The sequence below is a fragment of the Aedes albopictus genome, chromosome 2 (genome assembly GCF_035046485.1).
Source record: "Aedes albopictus strain Foshan chromosome 2, AalbF5, whole genome shotgun sequence".
Lineage (NCBI taxonomy): Eukaryota > Metazoa > Arthropoda > Insecta > Diptera > Culicidae > Aedes > Aedes albopictus.
This window is the reverse complement of record NC_085137.1, coordinates 299,383,426-299,409,555: the sequence shown is the minus strand read 5'-3', so window position 1 is coordinate 299,409,555 and position 26,130 is coordinate 299,383,426. Positions and strand designations below refer to the sequence as shown.

The window sequence follows — 26,130 nt, the reverse complement described above, 5'->3', positions numbered from 1 at the left end:
GGAGTTAATAATTATTATTTTCATAGATTTTCTCTATTATAATAGAGAAAATCTATGAAGATAGATTGATCACTTCAGTTTTGCGCTTATTAATAGGATACTATTCGCGAGATACATTTATTACATAATGCAATTGGTATACTTCTGATCGATTATAGAAAATTAATAACTAAATTACTCTTGAATACAACGGGTTTATCAGAATTCAAATTTGATAATTATCTCGTGGTTTAAAAAAAACAGTTAAAAAAACAGCATCCATCACCAGCATATGACCTCAACATTTTTATTAAGTCTTCCTGCATCAAACACTCAAATCATCCATCACCAATAGCAGAAGAAACCACTTGAAACCACCACCAAAAGAGCGCTTCGATCACCGATCGACTCGGAATGGGACCAGGCTTGTAGCTTCTTACCGGCGTACTGCATGATGGTATCATTGAGGCACATACTGCCCGACCTTGTACCATGTATGAAGAGATCTTGCAGTTTTTTGTCTTGCGTGAAGATGTACATGACAAGCGCGGGTGATCTGATTTGGATAATTTTGAACACATCGAGAGACCAATCGTTGGATGATGGAGCGAGGGCGCAATGTTGTGGTTGTCGGGTGGGGTGGAAAGTGATTCGACAAAAATAATAACATTAATCAATGGCGATGACCGCAACAGGTATGATGGACGGCACTAGATTGCTTCAATAAGATGTGGGACTCAACAATCGACTATTTCAATGAAAAGATGTGCACTGGGGGACAAAGTGGGGATACAAATGGATTATCAAATAGTTACCTTGAGTTGATGAAACGGATGGCGTCGTACGCGTTGTCGACGTTAATGATGGGCAGGATCGGACCAAAGATCTCGTCCTGCATCACGGGGTCATTCGAGTTGACGTCGACGAGGATCGTGGGAGCGATGTATTTCTCTTGGGAGTCCGTTTCGCCTCCGATTGCCACATTGGCTCCCTTGATCATGGCACTTAAACGTCTGTTGGGAATAATATTAAAATTTAACATTGTATAAGCAAATTGTGAAGCTACGAATTAAGACTGTAATGCTGAATGTTTTTCTAATTTGTTTGATCGAGAACTTACTCTAATTTGAAATCAATTAGAAGTTGGAAAGCTTCTACATAAAAATAGATTAAATAAATACATTTGAATTCTCTGTGGCTCATTTCACAGATAATTAACTAAATTTACATTTAATGTCTTTAATTTGACGTATTCAACGATTTTTAAATGTTATGTAAAATTAACAGATTTTACTACATTTAAAAAAAAGTTATAGTATAAGAATTAAAAAAAAACATGTTTGGTTTAATGTCTATGCAGTAAACACTATCCATTATGTTTCAAATAAACCAAGAAGAATTGCAATTGAATGAAAGATGACAATAACGACATCAACAATTCACTTTTCCATGCTTACGACAGTGACCCCAAGCTTTTGGTGGATAACATCAAGAGTTAATTTAAACCTTTTTTCTAGATTTTTCAGCCAAGTTCGGTAAAAACCAGTTGTAGCAGTAATATAGTAGTTTACGCAACAAGGTGCAGAATGACGATTTTTACAGCACGAGCCGTACATTTATCCAACGAGGCTTGCCGAGTTGAATAATTACGACGAGTGCTGTAAAAATCGAGTTCTGCATCGAGTTGCGTACAACCGAGTTGCGTTTATTTTGCAAGTTCATAAATTACCGCTTGAGGGAAATTTCAAACAAAACTTTTTCATCAAACTGCATACTGATGCTCATAGACATGTTTAAGAAAATCTGATCATAGCCGGTTAAACTGTGCAGTTGTCACAATTTTTCAAAACTGCTTCCAGAAAGCATCAAGAAGTTGATCAAAACTGAAAACAGTGCTGTAATGGTTTATTACGCAACGCAAATCAGTGCTGTAATGAACCATTACAGCACTGTTAATTTGATGTGGGAAATTAGGCGTTTTCCTGTCAGATATGCGTGGTGAGGTAAAACAGCCTATTACAATGAGAAATTGCAAAATAGTAGTTTACGCAACAAGGTGCAGAATAAGAATTTTTACAGCACGAGTCGTACATTTATCCAACGAGGCTTGTCGAGTTGGATAATTAGGACGAGTGTTGTAAAAATCGAGTTTTGCACCGAGCTGCGTACAACATTTTTTTTGCAATTTCATAAATTATCACTTGAGGATTGTTTTTTAACAAAACCTTTTCATCAAACTGCACACTGAACTGCACAGCCATATTCAAAAAAGTCTGATCATAGCCTGTTATACTTTGCAGTTTTCACAATTTTTCAAAGTTGCGTCCAGAAAGATTCAAAAAGTTGATCAAAACTGAAAACAGTGCTGTAATGGTTTATTACGCAACGCAAATCAATACTGTAATGAATCATTACAGCACTGCTAAATTGGTGTGGGAAAGTAGGCTTTTTCCTGTCAGATCTGCGTGAGGTAAAACGGCCTATTACGATGAGAAATTGCAAAAAAAAACAGATTTTCCAATAAAAAAAAATGTTCAATAGATCAAATGTATCGGACATTTTAAAAGGAATCCTAATGTGAAAAAAAATTGAAATTTACAATCCTTTACATGAGTTATAGTGGAAAATCTGACTACGAATGCGTCGAAACGTTGTAACGTCACGGTAGAATGTGTCAATTGTCTTTTTTATAGCTGGGTATAATTAATTGATACACAATCAAACAAATAGATAAACCATCTCGAGCTTCATGATTCCAATTGTTAGTTGACAAAAAATATCATACTTACTGGAAATGCTGCTGATTGATGATCCGACACAGATCGGGGCTGTCCTTCGGGTTGTTGCCGTACCATTCTTTCAGAATTTTTCCCGCTTCTTCCAGGAACTGCTTCTGGACCTGCTTCGAGCACAGCAAATAATCTGGCGCAATGCAGGTCTGGCCAGCGTTGATGAACTTGCCCCACAGGATCCGTTTCGTTGCAATGGGAATGTCCGCTGTGCTGTCGATGTAGCAGGGGCTCTTGCCACCTAGCTCCAGGGTGCACGGTGTGAGGTTCTCGTTACACGCCTGATGAATGATGCGCCCAACTCGTCCGGAACCGGTGTAGAAAACGTAGTCAAACTTCTGTCGCAAGATTTCCGCTGTTTCTTTTGCGCCGCCTTCGACCACGCGGTAGCATTCCTATATGCAGTACGGTAGACATATTTGCTCATAATGCAACATTATTGCAATGTGTTATCACAGCGATCGATTTGTGTGCTTTGAGGTGAGAGCCGACGAAATAAAGAGATTGTTTGCAACGATGTAAGCGTAATTGCAGACATACCGTCTTTCTTATGCAATCGATCGGTGGACGACTTTCCGTAGATTACATGGGCAGTGGAACTGGTTCTGCTGTGTGGCAGTTTGTGCGAAGTGCACTTATCTTGTTTTTTTTTCGCGATTGTAGACAACGGTGCAATACACAAAATTGCAATAGCGTGGGACAAGTTCTGACTGACTGAACAAGAGAAAAGTTAAGCTTATTACGAAAAATTTATTGGTCTCTTCCTCCAGCAGGCTTTATTCGCTTTTTGTGTACGTTTGGTTTATTGTTGTTAAATCACTGACCGAATCGAAAAGTAGAGCCAGTTTACAATGATGCAATTGTCTGACTGATGTTAGCGGGTTGACTGTTCTCATTCTAGTTTTAATCTTCTGAATAAATAAATAAATACACTATTCGACCATCCACCCTCATAAAAATATATAGGGGAAGCAGGAGTCTCTAAAAGTGTGACGATCGGCTCGAGCCAAGTATTATGTATAACAAATATTTTACGATGTGAAGTTGCTTCCTTTTGTATGATGTGCTTATCAAAATCTGTATATGAAGATGAGCACATTTAAGCAACAGTGAAACATCTCTGAACAACTGAATAAACTCGGCAGCACACAAAGCATTACAATCAATTTTCCGCTAGTTTCACGCCCAATTCACACACAATCGATCGACTGAGCACAATCCACTAACCGAATCCAGATATTTTGGGATGGTCTCAGCGATGAACTTCGATGTCGCTGCCGCTACCTCACTTGGCTTGATGAGAACACAGTTTCCAGCGGCAATTGCGGCTGCCACCGGGACCAAGGTCAACTGTAGGGGATAGTTCCAGGCTCCTATCACCAGGACCACTCCGTACGGATCCTTGTAGATGTACACTCCGTCCATTATGTTGACCATGGTCTTCTCCGGCTTCTCCGGTTTGACCCATTCTCGGAAGTTGAAAATGGTGTTCCGAATGTCGTTGATAAGAAAATCGATCTCCAGCACGTGCGCCTCTTGCTTGTGTTTTCGCAAATCGGCTGCCAGCACGTTCACCATTTCCGCGGAGTTCTCCTCATACATGCGCAGCAAGTTTTTAAGCTGCTGTTCCCTGTGGAATGAGTTTGAAGGAAATATTCACTGCAATGCTTGAAATTGCTTTTTACTGCATTTTGTCACTGCCAGGTCATCCAGGGGTTAGTGTAAATTAGAAAAACGAGTTGAGCGTATGATTAACCTTGGGTTGAATCATTTGGCTGCTCAGCGCATCGTGTTATAATACAACACGATCATCATACATAGTGCAGAGTAATTTACCTGAATTCGACATTTCGCGTCTTTCCGCTGGAGAAGGTCGTATGGAGCTGCTGTACCACCTTTATTCCGAGAAGGAACGTGTTGTTATTTAATGATATTCTTTACTCGTTATTTTTTTTTTCTCTGTTATACTTACATCTGCATAGCTCATCTCGTCGTTTTTCTTGTTTACTATAAAAAGAGAATCAAAATATCACTAGATTAGTGCAATCAGTTTTATTGCATTTTTTCGTTCAAGCATGTAGTCAACTCTCCACAACTCGATATCAAAGAGGCCATCGAGTTATAGAACTATCGAGTTACAAAACATATGGGGGGAAATTCTCACGACCAAAAACCTGAAAATTGAGTTTTGTTAATCTTTTCATTACTGTTTTGAACTGGAAATGTCGTATTCAACGGGTTTACTTTTTGAATTGCAAAAATTGAACCCTGCATAGTCCAAAAACCTTATCTGGCTGAACAAAATAATTCACGCCTTAACACGTAGCTTTGGCCATATTCTGTCTGTGGGAAAGTTTCCACATATTATTATTACATAGTTGGAGTGATACCTTAAAAAAATGATTCTTCCAGTAACTTTTCATTCACTGATTTCCCACAAAAACTATGTTTTGCAATCTTAGAGCATTTAATATTTAATATGATTCCCAAAGACAGCACATTTTTATATTCTCAATTTGTAGTTTATTCAGTTTCCTCTAAAACGATTTATTTTTGACACTAAATATCTCAGAACGGAGCAGGTGGATTATACATTTCTGAATAGACACTGCCATTCAGAAGTTTTAATTTTCATCTGGTTATGGTTATATGAAATGTTCAGAACTAAGTATTCCGAAAAAGAATCAATAAATTAAAACATATTGGATCATAATCATTTCTTCTAGAGAAGTTCGACATAAAACTGAAAAACTCTCGGAAGAAACGATTTTCTTCCAAAATAAATGTAACCATTTTTGTATGAAAATACCTGTTTTTCAAAATTGATATTTTTTTTTCACCATGGAAATATAGAAATAAGATTATTAGTACCAAGAAATTGAAAATACACTTGTGCAATTCAGAGATATTCAGTAGATAAATCAGAAGAAGAACTCCATTAACTTCGTAAATTGAAAATATAGAAACTGCTCTGAAAGTGCTCAAAATAAGTGTTTTAAAATAATGTCTCTTGAACCATAAACTTTGTTGAACATACGGGCTTGTTGGCCTAGCAAACGGTCCTGGGTTCAATCCCTGGTTCTTCCCTTTCCTCCTACTTTGAACCTTTCCATATACTTTCTTCGTCTTCTCTGCAACTCATGTGTAATACGTTCATAGCTATCGCTAAAACCAGAAAGAGCCGTTTCTCGTCATTCTGTCTTTCATAGCTCAGTTTTAATCTATCAGATATCGCCTGCGAGTTATGCAATCAAGAGAACTGTGCCGCATTAGCCTCATAGTAATAAGCACACAAGTCTATCACCTTACGCCCGGCATCCACACACCAATAATGTGTGAACTCACTGCCAACCATATTCCTCCAACACTCCGACATCCACATGAATTTGTACAGACGCAGAGGTAAATTTGGTCTGCTGTGGACACAGAAGATTGCAATTATCACTACCTTCCCCTTCCCCACATAGACCTGCAACCTGACGTGGCAGGCGTCATTGTCGCCTAAAAATAGAAGATCTGCAATGCTCACACACTGAAGATGTCTGCTAGTCCCCGAGTTATAGAAAATATCGAGTTATAGATCATAAAGTTATGGAGTAGACGGGCTGACACTGAGGAAGATTACAAGTGGTAGTCGAAGTACGCGTGTCTGTCAAAGGATAAGCAACATAGGGCGGAATTAAAAGGTACGAAACTGATTACACTCATTCGAAGAGTGTATTCTGCTTAGAGGGTTCGAAAAGTCGGTACAAGAAAATAAAACATATAAATTTCGAATTTGTTTTTGAATAATCGACTTTTACATTTCGTGACGTTACAACGCCCGTTCAGTTTAAAACAGGGTTTTGCTCGCGTTGTAACGTCACGAAAATGCACATCATGTTAGAATCAGAATAATCAGCCAAAGTTGCCCGAATTTATGAATATATTATTGCATTATCGTCACTGCTTCAAGGGGAACTTTATTTTATTGAAAATTTGTTTTGTGATAAATGGCTCGGAGGGCAGAGTTATTGCTATCAACAGTATAAATACTCCTTCATGAAGGTTAATGACTCCGGCACCCATCTTCGGCTTAGTGCCACCCATATTCTTCTAATTTTGTCCCAAAGACTAGACCACTGACCACTTGACCAGATCTTTACCGTACGGCAAATCCTCCAGAAATGCCGTGAATACCAGGTCCCAACGCACCACCTGTTCATCGACTTCAAAGCGGCATACGATAGTATCGACCGCGCAGAGCTATGGAGAATCATGGACGAAAACGGCTTTCCTGGGAAGCTGACTAGACTGATTAAAGCAACGATGGACGGTGTGCAAAACTGCGTAAGGGTTTCGGGTGAACTATCCAGTTCATTCGTATCTCGCCGGGGACTGCGACAAGGTGACGGACTCTCATGTCTACTCTTCAACATCGCGCTGGAAGGTGTGATGCGACGAGCCGGGCTCAACAGCCGGGGAACGATTTTCACAAAATCCGGTCAATTTGTGTGCTTTGCGGACGACATGGACATTATCGCTAGAACATTTGGAACGGTGGCAGAACTGTACACCCGCCTGAAACGCGAAGCAGCAAAGGTCGGATTGGTGGTGAATGCCTCAAAAACAAAGTACATGCTGGTAGGCGGAACCGAAAACGACCGGATCCGTCTGGGTAGTAATGTTACGATAGACGGGGATACTTTCGAGGTGGTGGAGGAATTCGTCTACCTCGGATCCTTACTGACGGCTGACAACAACGTGAGCCGAGAAATTCGGAGGCGCATCATCAGCGGAAGTCGGGCCTACTACGGGCTCCAGAAGAAACTGCGGTCGAAAAAGATTCACCCACGCACCAAATGCACCATGTACAAAACGCTAATAAGACCGGTGATCCTCTACGGGCACGAGACCTGGACCATGCTCGAGGAGGACCTACAAGCACTCGGAGTTTTCGAGCGACGCGTGCTAAGAACGATCTTCGGCGGTGTGCAGGAGAACGGTGTGTGGCGGAGAAGGATGAACCACGAGCTCGCTGCACTTTACGGCGAACCCAGCATCCAGAAGGTGGCCAAAGCCGGAAGGATACGGTGGGCAGGGCATGTTGCAAGAATGCCGGACAACAACCCTGCAAAGCTGGTGTTTGCAACGGATCCGGTTGGCACAAGAAGGCGTGGAGCGCAGAGAGCACGATGGGCGGACCAGGTGGAGCGTGACTTGGCGAGCATTGGGCGCGACCGAGGATGGAGAGCGGCAGCCACAAACCGAGTATTGTGGCGTACTATTGTTGATTATGTCTTGTCTTAATGATGTTGAACAAATAAATGTATGTATATGTATGTACTAGACCACTGAGATTCATTACTTCGCACCGCCATATATTTAGATTTTTCAATATAGAACTCATCACGCCGTCGAGAAAAAACATTTTTTCAATTATCTATGCGATGTCATCAATTCAAGTAAAAACGTTTTAAGATGTGTGCGAGAATTTATTGAACCAAAGGCGTATCAGAGGATCTGCATACCACTTAGGACCCTAAGATCAACTTCTGTGATCTCAGAGACAAATAGACCTAACAGTGATAAAAAAACTACTTAGAGAGTTGGTGTCTTTGGCAAAGTTGTTTGATTTGACAAAGACTTACAGTTGATTCACCATTGGACGTGAGATTTCGCCACTGGGCGACACTAATAAAAAGTTTATAATAGTTTGCAAATGATTAGAATTTCTATAAAAGTTTCCTACAAGTTTTGACTAGTTGAGAAACTAGCAGTCATAATTTGAAAATTTATGGGCACTTCTTAAAAATTTACAATTTTTCTTTTCCGAATACATTTAATGCGCATGATTTTTCAAAATTTCATCTACCACTAGGCTAGTAGAACCATAAACCAAACGACTTTTAAATTGAAGATCCTTGAAAAGCAGAGATGCCAGATATACAGATTTTTCTGTATTATACAGATTTTTTACCCTCTATACAGACAAGATACAGAATACAGAAAAATACAGATTTTCCAAATGTGATACAGAATTCTCCAGAAAACATAAAATGTTCGGAAATTTAACAAAAACTTTATAAATTGGTGGTTAAACTGTGGAGAATTTATGATTTTTGTGCATTTTTACAAACGTCTAAGAAAAATAAATACTGGTAAAAAGTAAAAACCGTCTAAAAGTTGTATAATTTTATAAGTTTCTATCGAATTCTGGGATTTTTGATGTCTGATATGCCCTCAAATACGGCGATACAAAAAAATCTGTATTGATGCAGATTTTTGATAAAATAATCTGGCATCTCTGTTGAAAAGTTAAACAACTCTCTAAGTGATCAGGGTCCTGAGATATATGAGTCGATGATTCTTGTGATATCAAAGACAGACGTAACACTGACATAATTTCCATCCCATATATTTCAAGATCCTTATTATTTAGACAGTTGGTGTTCTCGACAAAGTTGTTTGGCTGATCAAGAACTTTCAATTGATGGGCCGCATGATTTAAAATCCTTCCATTAGGAGGCACTAGAGGGCATACACATTTTTAGTTTCGTTTATCTCAGGATCCTGAATAATTAGAAATATTGTTGATTCGGTAAAGTTATTTGGTAGATCAAGTACTTTCAGTTTCATAGCCGTTTGGTAATAATATCTGCCGCACCGTGGCGCAAGATGCAAATTTTTAAAAACATACCAATATTATTAATTATCTTGAAAACATTCAACAATCCGTAATTCTGTAGAAATTTTAACAAAAATTCTCAAATTTTGGCTGATAATTCCTCAGCTTGTTATCTGTAATTGCTACAAATTTGGACTGGATTGGTTAGCTCTACACGAAGATTAAATCTTATATCTTGGGACAAAGTGAATCAAATCAAATCATTTTTTGAAGATTGATGACTAATATATTGGTCTTAGATTACCATTTGATTCGAATACAATACATCCAAGGTAGAATAAGTTCCAGCTTCTAGAATACTTTTTGAGAAATTCTAATTATTTGCCAGCTTTTACAAAATGGAAACTAGCGTCTTGTACTGGCGAAATCTTGCATCTAATGGTAAATCCACTGCAGGTTCTTGACTTACTAAACAGTTTTGCCGAAGAAACCATCTCCCCAGCTAACACAAAGTCTTATATGATGTTGAATAGGATGCTAAAGTGGAGGCCATATGCGTACCTGCTTCCATTTAACCGCGTGTAAAGTGTGCGTATATCGCCTCCATTTTTGCATCCTATTCAACATCATATACGATCGTGTGTTGACTGGGTCTCTAAGGTTTTGGAGTCGTGGGATATGTGAAATTTAAAATTTATAAGTTTTCTAGTGCCGCTTTTTGGTTGAACTATAAATCAAACTATCCATCAGCTGTACGTTTTTGACCAACCTAACAACTTTGCTGATAACACCAACTCTCGTAGTTATCAATACCCTGAGATATATGAGATGGTAATTTTGTCAGTTTTTTGTCTGTTTGGCTCTGATATCATAAAAATTATCGGTTTGAGTGGCATTTGATTACGATTTTAAATTTTAACAAGATCACAGTACAATTACAATTTACACACATTTTGAAATTTGCATAGAGCGTAGATTTTGGCCTAACATCACCTCCCCACCGTCCCTCAAGAGTCTACGTAGTTCATGAACGGGCCCTAATGGAAATTTATGAATGATACCTTGAAAAAGGGCTCATACACAACGAGAAAGAAGTAGTTTAGAATATAAAACTACCTTTGTCCACTGCAGGAGCCGTCCAAGCCAGAGAAATTTGATCTTTTCCATAGAACTTTTTTTTCGTGACGTTACACAACGCAAACTTCAACCAGGTGAAACTCAGGCGTCAGTAAACCGATTTATTTTCTTTTAGTCTCATTTGAAAGATATTCTGGAGTACAAAGACCATACAAAATTTCATATTTGAAACTTGTTCTGAAATTGAATAAATTCCATAAAGGTTGATTTTCCGTGACGTTACAACGCTTAAAATCTATACTTTGGCCAGCCATACCTCAGAGTTGTAAAGTATTACAATTAAAATTCTTTGTGCGATCACCGATCAAATCTGACTATACATGTCAATGGTTTCTCCTCCGTGATTGATCTGAGCTGGTAGCAATTGCACTGAGATCCAAATGAATAAGGGCTAGGACACTCCACTTATTCTCAAAGAGCAATTTAGGCAGCTCATACATTTTCGGATCAATAACGGCGCCGACCACGTCCTTATAGTCAGTTGGGAAGGGAAAAGAATGTTAGAGTGTGCTGATTGTTGCTACTAAAGACCAAGATCACCTCTGCATCCCCACAACCAGCACGGACTGGGGTATTTATTAGACGGAAAGGATGGGAGATCTGGGAGTCAGCGTTGGGTCGGTGATGCGATCCATGGATAGGGGGCTATTACAATTAAAATTCTTTGTATGCTAAAAAATCTGCATACATTTATCAGTTAATCATGGAAGATTTTTGAAAAATCAGTGTGTTGGTGTTTGAAATACGACAGCTTTGATGAATAGTGTGCCTAAATGCCTTAAAACCACGATTTTATTTAACCGTCGTTCAAAAAATATTTATTGTTACAATAATATCATGTTGAATACATTTTTGGACGACAAGAGTAATGAACAATGTTACAAAAATGTGAAATATGCCAAATTTCAACTTTAAAAAATGAGTATTGATGATACGTTATGTATTAGTTATAAGAGGCCATCATTGGGGCATAAGATGTCTGTTGATGTTAATAATAAATAAATAAATAAATAAATAAATAAATAAATACGGGGCCCGTAGAATGTGTCGTATATCAAAACAATACACATGTAACATCAAAGGTATGAAATAAATTTAACTAATTTATTGGCTACAGCACCATTAGCAATCTAATTTCTCATCATTCTACCATAAAAGCAAAGAATAAGAATATCAAGAATGCCCACTCCGCTGATGCTCGGGGGGACACTACCGCAGCGTTATCTGCGGATGAAAGTTCAACCTTCATGCGGTAGTGTGCGTTACTGATTGTATGTGGATACCAAAACATACGCACACCACCTTCTCTTATGACAATTCACGAACACTGATACAGAGAGCTTCTACCTTGATACGCTTAGAGAGCGCTACTTGTCTTGTCGCTTGAAGTTTACATAGAAAAAGGCAAGAGGAATTCTTTCTATTTTTATTCTTTAATGGAAGGCTAGATAGTGAAAGTAGTACAAAAATTATTCAGCTCGATGCAGTAGAATACAAAACATTAAAGCGCTGTAAAAAGTGAAACAGTAGCTGCCAATTGGCTTCTTTAACGGTGTTGAGATAATTCGATATTCTGAATCTGCATGTCAAACTGAGCCGAAATCCAAATTTTCATCGATTTTGGTGCCCGGGAACCTATTTAAAAATCAATTTGAAGTTTGTATGGGAGTGATTTGTCGAATCACCCCTCGTCGCAGTGTGTACTGGGCGAAGCTGTCAAACAGTTGCTCAGCTGTCAAAAGGTGATTTCAAAAAATCTCTTTTAAAATGAATTTAGGTATTAAAATTAAGTTCTAAAAATCTGAAAAAAATCATAATGGCTCAGAAAAACGTGAAAGATCAAAAAAATAATACATTTTTCAAAATTTAAAACCCCAATTGATTTCGCTCACGTAGTAACCTAGTAGACAAATGAGCTGTAAATAAGGTTTAACAATCAGGAATGAAAAAAAAAACGATGGGCAAATATCACACTGCCTGAATATGGGTCAGGAAACTGTTGCCGACTCTGAGAAGAAACCCAACAAATGAACCAATTATATATGTACGTACGGACGTCTACTGCCCAGACACGTAGATGTGATTGACAGTTACAAGTCAACAAGGTCAATCCGATCATGTAACTTTCCTCCTCTCTTTACTGACAAAACAACTTCTTCCCAAGATAACCGTGGAGATGCAGATGCAGAGGTATAACCGATCTTCAGTAGCAACGGACATCATACTAACACATTTTGCCTTGCTCTATGACAATGAATACACGACCGGCGTCGTCATTGGTCTAATTATATTCCGATTGTTTAAGGTTTCCTGAGGATGGTGTAAAGTATTCTCAAACTCTACTTGTTGATTACTTAAGTAGCTTCGCCTATGTACATAAACAATCGTTCTGGAAGCCTGGCTGATGAACCCTTAGAATTGTCTCAACTTCGCAGAGTACAGAAGATAGACAAATTGATCGGAACGGGATTTTTTAGTTTTCAAAAATATATTCAGTTTACAACTAGTATCAAACATTTCCAAAAAAAAAGTTTGTTGATCAATTAGTTGTCTATCAGTTGGGCTATATAACATAAAGTTAGATCGATTCTAACAAAATGCATGATTATCGGATTGTTACTTTTAAGCTTCCATATCTCCGGATTAACTGAATGAAATGAAAGTTTGAACATTTATGACTCATATAACGAACTTTTTTGATGCATTCTACGAAAAGTTACAGCTAGTTGATTTTTTTAATAAAAATTTTGTCTATTGCAATCATTTTGTCTATCCCCTGTATATTCGAAAGTGCCCGTCGGGTTTTTTTTTTGAGCTCGAAAAATGTTATCAATCGTGTGTTTTCAAGGAGATTCAGAAGCACAGGCGCATGGTTGTTGGTGCCTCTACTAATCATTTTATGTGGCATCTTCCCCCATGGCAAATGAGATGGCCTTTTTTTTCACAGAAACAAGCACAAACTGACTTTACCTGTAAATTTATCGCCATGTCATCACCGAAAGTGTAAAGCTCTTGTCGATTAATTTGATTATTTTAATTTAAAATATTCGAGAAGTAAATACAAAATTCAATGTATAGCTTAAGAATCTTTTAAAAAAGCAGCGTTGGGCTGAAAATCTTATTAATGAAGATGAAAATAGTAATAATCATTATATATTTGAGCTCATAAACGATATTTATGGGAAGCAATCTGCAAGAACTACTACACTGGAAAAATTTCGCAAGCTGTCTAGACTCTAGCAAGACACTCTTATTATAGAACAACAACGAAACGTGTTTGCTTCCATCGCAAAATGTGACACAGAATACCATAAACACACCAACGAACGTAAACATTCGGCGCCATCGTCTGCAACATGAATGCCTAAACCATCGAACGAGACCGGTCTTGATTTGGACGTTTTTGCTTCCCCCTCTGATACGTAAACAGTGAGTAATGCGAAGCCGTTTATGAATGTACTTGCATCTATACCGCCACTTCTTATTTCTCACATGTACTTCGACAACTGCGTGCAAACATGGTAACGTGTACTGCATATAGCTGTGTTACGTAAAACACATCGGCTCCAGCGTCCAGTGAAGTCAACGTCACATATAATCGAATAATTACATCACTTACACTGGAATTATTCCGGTTCTGATGCAAAAAGTTGATCCGTCTGCTCAAGTACACAATCACTTCCCAGAATGAATAAACTTCTTCTGCTTAGCTACGTTTCAGCACAAGCTCTCCGAGTTCTGTTCCTTCCTGTTCTGACCACTTCTGTGAAATGTTCACCGTGAAAACACGAGAGTGCGTGATGTTTTCGGTAAAATATTTGAATACATTTGAATCGCTTGTTTCGAAAACAACACTGTCGATTGCCTTCGTCGATCATCTTTTTTGATATACTATCACAGTATGAGTAACGAGGTTGAAATACTAATGTAAGCTATCTTTATTTTAAATCATAAGCGAAATATAATGGTGAGAAATGGTTTTACGAATTTGAGGTGTAAAGAGCAAAAGATGATCGCCGATGTTATGGGGGCTCCTCAAACAAACAATTCATTTGTATGTTAATTAGAGTTCGAACCAAACGACTATCGCCAATCAACACCCAAACCCCATCACGACCGCACAGATGTCATACCGTAGAATCACTGAGAGAGAGCAATGCACTAACAAAACGATATCACTTAGGAACTCGTCACTACTGTCACTCGTCGACACTGTCAAGCACTGTGGGATGAGATGGGAGCGTGACATGCGTACTGAGCAAATTCTCAACCGCAACTGAACGTAATTATGTGTCACTAGTACCCCTCCGTGTCGTTGAATCTGGTCGAATCGACCACATGTGTAAACACAAATTTCCATTGCATTAGCAGGAGCCGCCTTTATGGTACAGAACGTTGGCGTGCGTGCGACGGGCTGCTCGGGACAGTTTTGTTTGGGCTAGATAAATACAAAATATTCTTACATCTTTAAACTCGTTCACTAAAGTCGGTGACCCTCAACAACCTTGACCTTCATACCTTCTGATGTTTGTTCGATTGATCAGGTATTTCTGATACGTTGTGGAAGTGGTTTAAAATAGCATATTTTTTATCGTATAATATCTGGCAACTCTGTTAGCTTCGCAAGTGTTCTGGAAATCAGCTCCCAAATTTTTCGGATTTTTCGCGGTGAAAGTGCATCCTAATTTTGCGAGTGATTAAAGTGCATAAGTCCGAAGTGCTAAGAATTACTTCTTTTATGTGAGTAATCAACAGAATTGCAAATTGTGTGCTAAAATAGCAGTTTTAGTTTCTTGCGGTTTCGACTAATGAGACGGAACAATATAAGTGTGCAGTGTGTGTGGAAGACAAAGCCCAACTTGCATACAAGTTATGCTACCATCTGTATGGAAAGTGAGGTGGTGTGAATAACAATCCAGATAAAAAAAAAAAATCAAGTGGCGAAAAAGTGCAATACATATCCCACAAGTACCGAAATTTGCTGGGCTGCCGTTTTGATACGATTAAAACCTAAAAGCAATTTAACGGCAAAATAAATCCGTTCGGGTGTCTTTGCCTTCTCAGTGCTTCTCGGTTCACTTGTATGAACTGCGGGGGGAACTGTTGAAATTCAATACGTGAGAGTAACACACTCACAATGCCGGTGGTGTGTATACACCGCAAACAAAGCAAAATTGCAGTTCTCGGGGGAGATTGGGGATAAATGCTTCTTACATAAATATTCAACTGTTTATTTATTTATTATTTTTTTTTTTTGTGTGTGATCTAATCCAAATTTAAGTGTTATTCTACTTACAGAAATTATTATTGTGTTATTTAATCTTCCTTTTTCTTCTCTTTATTATACCTAAATTACTAATTGACGTTTGTTGCTTATATTTCGTGCTAGTTATTTTTATTTATTTATTTATTTTTATTATTTTTTTTATTGTTATTTATTGAAGCTTTTATCGTGCAATCGTCCTATTTTTTTATGTTCTAGCGATATCATGAGTGGATCAAAGATGGAGATTGATAGAGAAAATGAGGAAGATGATTTGCAACTCCAAAGCAAATCAACACCCTCCGTCTCCTCATCCATCCTCAACACCGATAACGATGGCGATGATAATGATGATAGCTACGATGATGATGACGACTACGAAGATGGAATCAACGTCACTCTGCTATCCTCTCCGCCATCAATTCAGGTCCCCCTAAACCCTGAGGTGCAATTAAATACCTCTACACAGGAAATTAAGAGGACAACTAAAATTAAACTAAGCGGAGCGGGTCAAAAACGCTTCAAGAGGCTCGTCGAGAGTGGGTATAGCCGAAAAGATGCTCATCTTTTGGCTTTAATACCATCTAACGATTCATCCAAGCGCCAAAGAAATACGGACTTGAATGGATCAAATACCAGCGGCAATCCAACGCCAGCTAAAATTGCGCGCAACAACGGAGGTGCCCATAAACCTCAGGTGACCAGCAGCAATGTGCAAAACCGGCTTGACGCGGCTCGATCGGGACTTCCTATACCCCAAAAGGGATTTGAAGGCAAGATCAAGCCATCATACCGGGATGTCACGAATTATGTAAAGCTGGGGGTACTCCCAAAAGGATACCCTGATATAGAGCTTTCAACTGAACAACTGACTGCTATTCAGAAAGATATATTGAAAAAAGTGGCAGGCCAACGTAAAGAGTTACTTAAGCCTAAATTTGGCAATTGTGTGCTCAAGTCAGGCTATTTAATCATCGTTTGCAAAAATCAAGAAACTGCAGACTGGTTAAAAAGCATTATTCCTTCAGTTAATCCCTGGGCAGGGGCGCAGCTTTTAGCGGTGGAAGAAAAGGATATCCCCCGTCCAGAGATACTTATTGGTTTCTTTCCATTGAGTGCAGAAGACTCCAACGAAGAGATTCTGGCTCTATTAGAGAGCCAAAATGATGGGTTGGCTGTCGATACGTGGAGGGTACTCCAACGTAACGTTAAAAACCAACATGTTGAACTAGTTTTCACAGTTGACGGAGGATCTCTGAACTCCATCAAAAAAAGTGATTTTAGTTTGGACTTCAAATTCGGATATGCTAACCTCAGGAAAAAATATCAAAAGAGGAATGAGGAAGGCAGTAGTGAAAGACCAGAGCTACGGGATGGTTGTGATTCTCACAAGACCCATACAAGTACTGGAGATGGCATAATGGTCGTAGATCAAAGTGCTCAAATCCCAGGACCCAGTGGTGTTAAGAGAGCACAAAAAATCCCTAAAAACTCTGGCCACGCTACAAGTATCGGTATCGAAAAAAATACAAACACAACGAAAAACGAAGAATCAGCACTAGGATACAGAGACCTGAAAATCCAAGGAGCGAAGTGTTCAAGTAAAGGTAGCCGCAGAACCAATGTTGGGGCAGCATTAAATCCCCGACCAAGCGGTGAACCAGATCAAATTCAACCCTAAAAATTTAAAATTCGTCCAAGTGAACCTTCACCATGCAAAGGGAGCAACCGCTATACTTTGTAAAAGGTTCACTGAGAGCAAACTGGATGTTGCCTTCATCCAGGAGCCGTGGGCAAATAAGAGTAGGATACTAGGAATTCCTACAACTTCTGGTAAGTTGATTTACGATAATGGGCAGCTCGTTCCAAGAGCTGCAATTTTAGTAAAGGGAAATTTAAAAATAGTTCCAATTACAGAATTCATAAATAAAGACATCGTTGCAGTTATGTTGGAGGTACCAACAACTCACGGGAAAACAGAAATTTGCATTGCATCTGCATATTTTCCTGGAGACCTGGGAGAGGTGCCTCCACCAGAAGTAGCGGCGTTTGTCAAATACTGCAGAAGGCAAAATAAGGCATTTATAATAGGATGTGATGCAAATGCCCATCACACTGTATGGGGAAGCACGGACATCAACTACAGAGGTGAGTACCTTTTAGAATATATTTCCAACAATAACATAGATGTATGCAACAGAGGAAATGTCCCAACTTTTATGAATATTAATAGAGGGGAAGTTCTTGATTTAACTTTGTGTAGTCCAACTATCACAGATAAGATCAAAAATTGGCATGTGTCAGACGAAATATCGTTATCTGATCACAAGCAAATATTGTTTGAATATGATGCTGGTCAACAACTCATACAAACCATTAGAGATCCCAGAAAGACAAACTGGGATATGTATAATATAGAGCTAGCAGCACTGGATAACACGTTAGCAATTAACACAAACACTATTGAATCGTTTGAGGAAACCTCAAAACAATTTTCAAATTTGATTATGCGTGCATTTAATAAGAGTTGCGCCGTCAAGGAACAGTCTACAAATAGAGATGTACCATGGTGGAACAACAAATTACAAAAACTTCGTAAAAAGACCAGGAAACTCTTTAACTGGGCGAAACGAACACAACAGTGGGCTCAATATAAAGAAACCCTCACTTCTTATAATAAAGAAATACGAAGATCGCAAAGGATACACTGGAGGCATACATGTGAAAACATTGAAAATACTCCTGCAACCGCAAGGTTGCAAAAAATCCTTGCTAAAGATCACTCTAATGGGCTGGGTACTTTAAAGAAAGAAGATGGTTCTTTCACTACAACTGCTAATGAAACTTTAGAACTAATGATGAGAACTCACTTCCCCTGTTCTATTATTAATTCAAATGAAGACCAAAGTACATCTGCATTAGGAACTGGCATCTGTAATACCAGGACGATCAGTCATACAACAATGAATGAAACGACTGGGCAAGAAAGATCCAGGACAAATGCCTCTACCTTGGCCGAAAAAATTTTCAATGTGAATAAAGTTGAATGGGCGATTGACACCTTTGAACCCTTCAAATCGCCAGGTAGAGATGGAATTTTTCCTGTACTACTGCAGAAGGGTAAGGCGATTTTAACACCCATATTGACAAAACTTTTTCAAGCAAGTTTAGCATTAGGCTACATTCCAGAAGATTGGCGAAAAGTGCGGGTAACTTTTATCCCAAAGGCAAATAAAAAGGATAAAACCTCACCAAAATCCTTCAGGCCGATAAGCTTATCGTCAGTTCTGCTTAAAACTATGGAAAAAATTATTGATGAATACGTAAAATCATCATATATGGCCAAAATTCCTCTCAGCAAATATCAGTTTGCATATCAGGAAGGCAAATCATCAGTAACAGCGTTACATGCAGTTGTTACAAAACTAGAAAGATCTTTGGGAGCAAAAGAAATTTCACTTGCGGCTTTCCTTGACATTGAGGGAGCATTTGACAACTCATCTCATAACTCAATGATATCTGCAATGACAAATCGTAATTTTGACAAATGCATCATAGATTGGGTTAGCGAGATGTTATCTAAAAGAGAGATATCAGCAAACCTTGGAAACTCTTTTATTAGTATTAAAGCAGTTAAAGGGTGCCCACAAGGAGGCGTACTATCACCTCTATTGTGGTCTTTAATAGTTGATGATCTTCTCAAAAATTTAGAATCTCAGGGATTCGAAGTTATTGGCTTCGCAGACGATATAGTCATATTAGTTCGAGGCAAATATGATTGTATCGTCACTAGCAGAATGCAAAGTCACTTTACTATTACTTTAGAGCTTTTAGTAGAACTTGTTACTTCAGACTCTAGTTTAATTTAAAAACACTTCACTAATACTTTACTTTTGCAAAAGAAAATAAAAAATGAATAACTCTTTTAAAGAAAAACTAGAAAGGACGAGCAAATTCCTTTTAATTCTACTACTGTGCTTATCTTCGGACAGATAGGCCTATTTCGTCTGTGACTTACAGACTTCTTCAGTGTCAAGTGCTCGACTGAAGAAAACCTCGCATTCGTTGTGGTATTTATACTAGGAGTGTATGTGCAGGTACGTGTGTGGGTAAAAGTGTAGGTATAAAAATGTAGGTACAAAATTGTAGGTACAAAATTGTAGGTACATATTTGTCAAAAAAAGGGGGTGTATCTGCCTGTTAGAAAACAGGGTGTCAATAAGATACCTAAAGCTAGGAAAATTCCTACCGATTTGGTAGGTAGTCAATTGGTGTTTGTTGTGTTATTTTTTTTTTTTTTTTTTTTTTTTTTTTTTTTTTTTTTTTTTTTTTTTTTTTTTTTTCCGCCGATTTGGTAGGTAGTCAATTTGTGTTTTGTGTATTGTGTAATGTTTTGTGTGTGTTAGGTAAAAATTTAAACAGCCACGTGTACCCATTGCCCTGATCCTTGTTAAGTAGTTTTTTATTGTTTTGTTTGTAAATTTCTAAACTTTCTGCAACATCAAGTTTCCATGGGTTTGTAATGTGTCGTAAGAGTTTAATATTTGAAGTATTCATAAAATGTCCTTCATTGAAAATATGTTCAGCAACTTTAGATTTAAAATGATGAATGAGTCCCTTGTCTGTGTCTTTGTGTGCTTTTGATACTTCCGTTATGTGTTCTTTGAATCGTGTGTTGAGTGTGCGTTTTGTTTGTCCTATGTATATTTTGTCACAGTGATTACATGTTAATTTGTAAACACCAGATTTTGTTAAGTTGTCCAACGGGTCTTTCGTAGATCCTAAGAGAGTTTGAAGTTGGTTAGCTTTGCTTGTGAAAACTAATTCAAAACCAAACTTTCTGAGAATTGGTCGGAGTTTTTTGGTGTCATTGTTGTAGTTCACAGTTATCCGTTTAAGTGTAGGTTCTGTCCGTGTCAGTGTAGTCAAAGAACGTCTGTATTGTTGTTGTGTCTTTTTGTTGATGATCTGTTGTATTGTTTGTTTTGTGTAACCGTTCAACTGTGCTGTTTCGAAAATGTAATTAAGTTCTTTCGTTTTATATTTTCAATGAAGGACATTTTATGAATACTTCAAATATTAAACTCTTACGACACATTACAAACCCATGGAAACTTGATGTTGCAGAAAGTTTAGAAATTTACAAACAAAACAATAAAAAACTACTTAACAAGGATCAGGGCAATGGGTACACGTGGCTGTTTAAATTTTTACCTAACACACACAAAACATTACACAATACACAAAACACAAATTGACTACCTACCAAATCGGCGGAAAAAAAAAAAAAAAAAAAAAAAATAACACAACAAACACCAATTGACTACCTACCAAATCGGTAGGAATTTTCCTAGCTTTAGGTATCTTATTGACACCCTGTTTTCTAACAGGCAGATACACCCCCTTTTTTTTGACAAATATGTACCTACAATTTTGTACCTACAACTTTGTACCTACATTTTTATACCTACACTTTTACCCACACACGTACCTGCACATACACTCCTAGTATAAATACCACAACGAATGCGAGGTTTTCTTCAGTCGAGCACTTGACACTGAAGAAGTCTGTAAGTCACAGACGAAATAGGCCTATCTGTCCGAAGATAAGCACAGTAGTAGAATTAAAAGGAATTTGCTCGTCCTTTCTAGTTTTTCTTTAAAAGAGTTATTCATTTTTTATTTTCTTTTGCAAAAGTAAAGTATTAGTGAAGTGTTTTTAAATTAAACTAGAGTCTGAAGGAGAATGCAAAGTGCTTTAAATTTTGTCTCTTCGTGGTGTGATAGGGAAGGACTAAACATAAACCCTTCTAAAACCACTATTGTACCATTCACGCGAAAGAGAAAATATGTAATAAAAAATATTATATTGAAAGGTACACTTCTGGAACTTTCACATACAGTTAAATACCTTGGGGTATACCTTGACAGCAAGCTAAGCTGGAACTTTCATCTAGAGCAAGCAATCGCCAAAGCGACAAATGCTCTATGGATAAGTAAAAGAACTTTTGGTAGGCAATGGGGATTAAAGCCAAAAATGATCCATTGGATCTATACGGCAATTGTGAGACCCAGGGTAACCTACGCTTCATTGGTATGGTGGAAAAAAACTGAAGAAAAAGGGGCTCAAAAAAAGCTAGAAAAGCTTCAGAGATTAGCAACTTTTTCAATAACTGGTGCAATGAGGAGTACACCAACCAAAGCATTGGATGCTTTGCCGGCTTTTCGGGCCCGTATGAAGTTGATCACCAATATCAACTTCTTTTCCCGATCAGCCTAGATAGCTGTGTAGTGTCGGTAGCGGTTAGTTCAACTGGCTAAGAATAGCACTACGGACCGCCTGTTCCAGTGGTAGGAATCCACTAATCAGGTGACCCCTAATTCATGGTGTTATGCGGCTTTATGCTTACCGTGCCTAGGAATGAATGGCTAGGGGGGTCTAATAAAAACCTAACCGCAAACGGAGCCTGTGGAGTACCAGGGCACCCTCCACAGTATTTGCCCTTACTGTGCTAACCGGAGCAATAGCGCGGTGGACCTTGTGTTTCTCCGAGACAATCAGCTGCCCTTCTTCAATCTCATTCTTGAGGCTGAATAAGGGCGGGATTATGAAGATGTTATTAATTAGTTTAGATTTTCACCTATATGGTTTCGCATTATGCGTTTTACACAGTGTATTCTGTGCATCCTCGCCTTTGGCGCACTCAATTCGATACCGATCTGGCTTTATTGTTGCTGTTCTTTTTTGTGCTGTGATTGTTAAGAGTTTAATCTTGCCTAGTTTGGGTAGTGGCTACGGTTAGGATAGCTCAGATCAATCTTCAGCACAAAAGAACAGCAACGATCAATCTTTGTAGACTTATGCAAAATGGTACAGCCCAAGTGGCGTTAGTCCAAGAACCTTACTTTCGTAAGGGGAATTTCTATTTAGGAAACCTTGTGAATCCGGTGTTTGCTACTTTCAGTAAAAATGAAATGGCAAACTCACGTGTCATGCCTCGAGCATGTGTGCTTGTCAACAACGCAATCGTTGCTACACTCATCTCTGAACTAACTACCAGAGATGTATGTGCTATCATAATAGATGTATCTGTTGGAAACCTCAACAGGAAATACGTTTATTGTTCGGTTTATTTACCGCATGATGAACCATCCCCTACGGATGCTTTCAAGCAAGTCATTGCATACTGCACTTCAAAAGGCCTTCCGCTAATTGTTGGTAGTGATGCTAATGCTCACCATATAATCTGGGGCAGCTCAGACATCAATTTGAGAGGCTCCAGTTTGATGGAATACTTGAGTAGTACAGATCTTGGATTACTTAACATAGGCAACCGCCCAACCTTCATGGTATCTGGTAGAGAGGAAGTGTTAGACATTACGCTTTGCTCTAGCAGAATTAGTCATGAGCTGACCAATTGGCATGTGTCAGATGAAGAATCTTTATCTGACCATCGTTACATCTTGTTTGAACATGTGAATTTTACTTCGCAAACTTTGCGTTTCAGGAATCCCCGGTCAACCAACTGGGATCTCTTTACCGATTTGGTTGCAGCCAAATTTCATGGATACTCACCATCAATTGACACTCCAAGTGATTTAGATGATGCCGTTGATACTACAACGGCCTTCATCATGGAAGCTTTTGAAGAAGCCTGCCCTCTGCGGTCTGTGAAGACCACAAGAGGAACCCCTTGGTGGAACTCCGATCTGGCGAAGCTCAGGAAACAATGTAGAAAGAGTTGGAACAGACGACGTTCGGCTGGATCGGAAGCTTTCAGGTCGGCTCGCAAGGCCTACCAGAAAGCTCTTCGGTCTGCTGAACGATCCGGCTGGAAAAACCTTTGTACAAATGTTTCCAGTCTGAGTGAAGCCAGTCGATTGAACAAAATCTAAGGATTTTCAAGTGAACGAACTTCGTTTGCCAAATGGTGATTTCACTTCCTCTGATGAGGAAGTTTTAGAATGTTTATTCAGTACACACTTCCCCGGATGTGTGGATATTACATCTTCGGATGAACCTGATGTCTTTTCTTGTAGTTATGATTCTTTAGCTTCGGCTCGGAGTATCATAACTTTAGAATCGATTGAATGGGCACTTAATAGCTTTGCTCCTTTCAAATCTCCTGGGGCAGATGGGATTTATCCTATTTTGCTTCAGAAGGGATTTGATCATTTCAAACATGTTTTGAAACAACTACTTGTTTGCAGTTTTGCTACAGGATATATTCCCAAATCCTGGCGGGATATTACTGTGAAGTTTATTCCGAAAGTGGGTCGCGCGTCGTATGAAGAAGCAAAGAGCTTCAGACCTATCAGTTTGACCTCTTTTCTTCTGAAATGCTTAGAACGCATTGTGGATCATCACATCCGTGATGTTTATCTGGCCAATGTGCCTCTTCATGTGAACCAACATGCTTACCAATCTGGAAAGTCCACTGTGACTCTTTTACACAAAGTTGTTTACGATATCGAGAAGGCATTCGCTCAAAAGCAATCCTGCTTGGGTGTTTTCTTAGATATCGAGGGTGCCTTTGACAACGTGCCTTTCGATGCCATATTGGAAGCCGCACGGGGTCATGGTATATCTCCAATGATTTCCAATTGGATTCACCAAATGCTCAAAAACCGACATCTCTTCTCGACATTGCGTCAAGCGGCGATTAGGAAATTGAGTGTTTGTGGATGCCCCCAAGGGGGAGTCTTATCACCACTTTTATGGAATCTCGTGGCAGATACGCTATTGAGGCAACTCAATAATAGCGGTTTTCCTACTTATGGTTTTGCCGACGACTACCTAACATTGTTAGTTGGTATGTGCATCAGCACCCTTTTCGACCTGATGCAAAACGCTCTTCAGGTAGTTGAGGGTTGGTGTCGCCAATATGGCCTCTCCGTAAATCCGAGTAAAACATCTATTGTACTTTTCACGGAAAAGCGAAACCGTAATGGTGTTCGAACTTTACGTCTCTTTGATTCTGAAATCAATGTGACTGAACAGGTAAAGTACGTTGGAGTCATTCTTGATTCCAAGCTTTCCTGGACACCTCATATTGAGTTCAGAATTAAGAAAGCTTGTATGGCCTTCGGGCAATGCCGGCGAACCTTTGGTACAACTTGGGGTCTAAAACCCAAGTATATCAAATGGATCTACACAACTGTTGTTCGGCCAATATTGGCCTATGGATGTCTTGTGTGGTGGCAAAAGGGCGAAGTGAGAACGGTCCAATCAAAGTTAGGCCATCTCCAAAGGATGTGCTTAATGGCGATGTCTGGAGCGTTCTCTTCAACTCCCACGGCAGCGCTCGAAGTTCTCTTTGACGTTGTCCCACTACACATTCATCTCAAACAAGAAGCACTTTCTTGCACTTACCGTCTATGGGTACTCGGTTTACTAGAGGAAACTCCTGTGAACCGCAGTTCAACACACACCTCGTTGTTTCCACTTTTGGTGAATTGGGACAAAGTTGTCCTTGCTCCAAGTGATCTTACAATTGCTTGTAATTTTCCATATAGGACATTTTCCACGAAATTCCCTTCCCGGGAAGAGTGGACATCCGGTTATCTGGAGAGAAGTATTTCAGACGGCATCGTATGTTACACTGATGGCTCCCTTCTAGAAGGTCGAGCAGGTGCTGGTGTTTATTCTCGTGAGCTAAGGCTGTATCAGTCTTATTCACTTGGCAGACACTGCACCGTTTTTCAGGCCGAAATCTTTGCTCTTATGTGCGGAGTGCAATCAGCACTTCAGCAGCACGTAATGGGCAAAGTAATATACTTCTGTTCAGACAGCCAGGCTGCTATTAAAGCACTTGCTTCGGCCAACTCCAGGTCGAAGATAGTTATCGCTTGTCGAACTCAAATTGAGGAGCTGAATTCAGCAAACGCTGTTCACCTTGTATGGGTACCTGGCCATTCTTCCATCGCTGGAAATGAATTGGCTGATGAGTTAGCTCGCACTGGAGCATCACATGACTTCATTGGCCCTGAGCCAGCTATTCCGGTATCCAAGTGTTGGGTGAAGCTTCAGATTGACACCTGGGCTGCCACTCAGCACAAACAATACTGGAATAGTTTGGAGTCATGTCGTCAAACAAAATTGTATTGTACTGAGCCATCTCTAGGGGTGGCAAAGTATCTAACAAATCTGTCAAAGCAGAATTGCAGCATGCTGGTCAAAGCATTGACTGGCCACTGCCGACTCAGTTATCATATGGCGAATATTCAGCAAGCTGATTCATTTGCATGTGATAGCTGTGAATCCGATTATGGAACTTCGTATCATTTAATATGTAACTGTCCAGCTTTTGCGCAATTGCGTTTCCGAGTACTCGGGAAACACTTATTAAGTGAAA

At 39.1% G+C, this 26,130-nt stretch overlaps 2 protein-coding genes across 13 annotated transcripts in view; one reads left to right on the top strand and one right to left on the bottom strand.

Moving 5' to 3' along the window:
- LOC109423814 (aldehyde dehydrogenase, dimeric NADP-preferring) overlaps positions 1-26,130 on the bottom strand; it is a 95,096-nt gene that overhangs the window by 20,723 nt on the left and 48,243 nt on the right. For 7 of the 12 annotated variants that reach the window (XR_009997798.1, XM_029879541.2, XM_029879540.2 and 4 more), the window contains 5 exons: positions 4,741-4,775; positions 4,605-4,663; positions 3,996-4,398; positions 2,769-3,163; positions 795-992 (listed from right to left, as the gene is read on the bottom strand). Coding sequence is in view for 11 of the 12 variants with exons in the window: in XM_029879541.2 (XP_029735401.2) it covers positions 795-992; positions 2,769-3,163; positions 3,996-4,398; positions 4,605-4,663; positions 4,741-4,775 (1,090 nt within the window). In the remaining variant the exon portion in view is untranslated. Of the gene's footprint in view, positions 1-419; positions 536-794; positions 993-2,768; positions 3,164-3,995; positions 4,399-4,604; positions 4,664-4,740; positions 4,776-14,131; positions 14,276-14,588; positions 14,784-26,130 lie in introns of those variants that run through there. The other 5 variants (XM_029879542.2, XM_029879543.2, XM_062852148.1 and 2 more) reach the window with 4 other exon arrangements.
- LOC134288180 (uncharacterized) lies at positions 14,950-19,537 on the top strand. Its single transcript, XM_062852153.1, has 2 exons — positions 14,950-15,252; positions 15,995-19,537. The coding sequence occupies exon 2, from the start codon at positions 16,002-16,004 to the stop codon at positions 17,454-17,456; it is 1,455 nt and encodes a 484-aa protein (XP_062708137.1). The 5' UTR covers positions 14,950-15,252; positions 15,995-16,001; the 3' UTR covers positions 17,457-19,537.

What these genes read in the sequence shown, in the direction of transcription:
- LOC134288180 (XM_062852153.1), top strand. Translation starts at nt 16,002, where the DNA reads ATGAGTGGATCAAAGATGGAGATTGATAGAGAAAATGAGGAAGATGAT.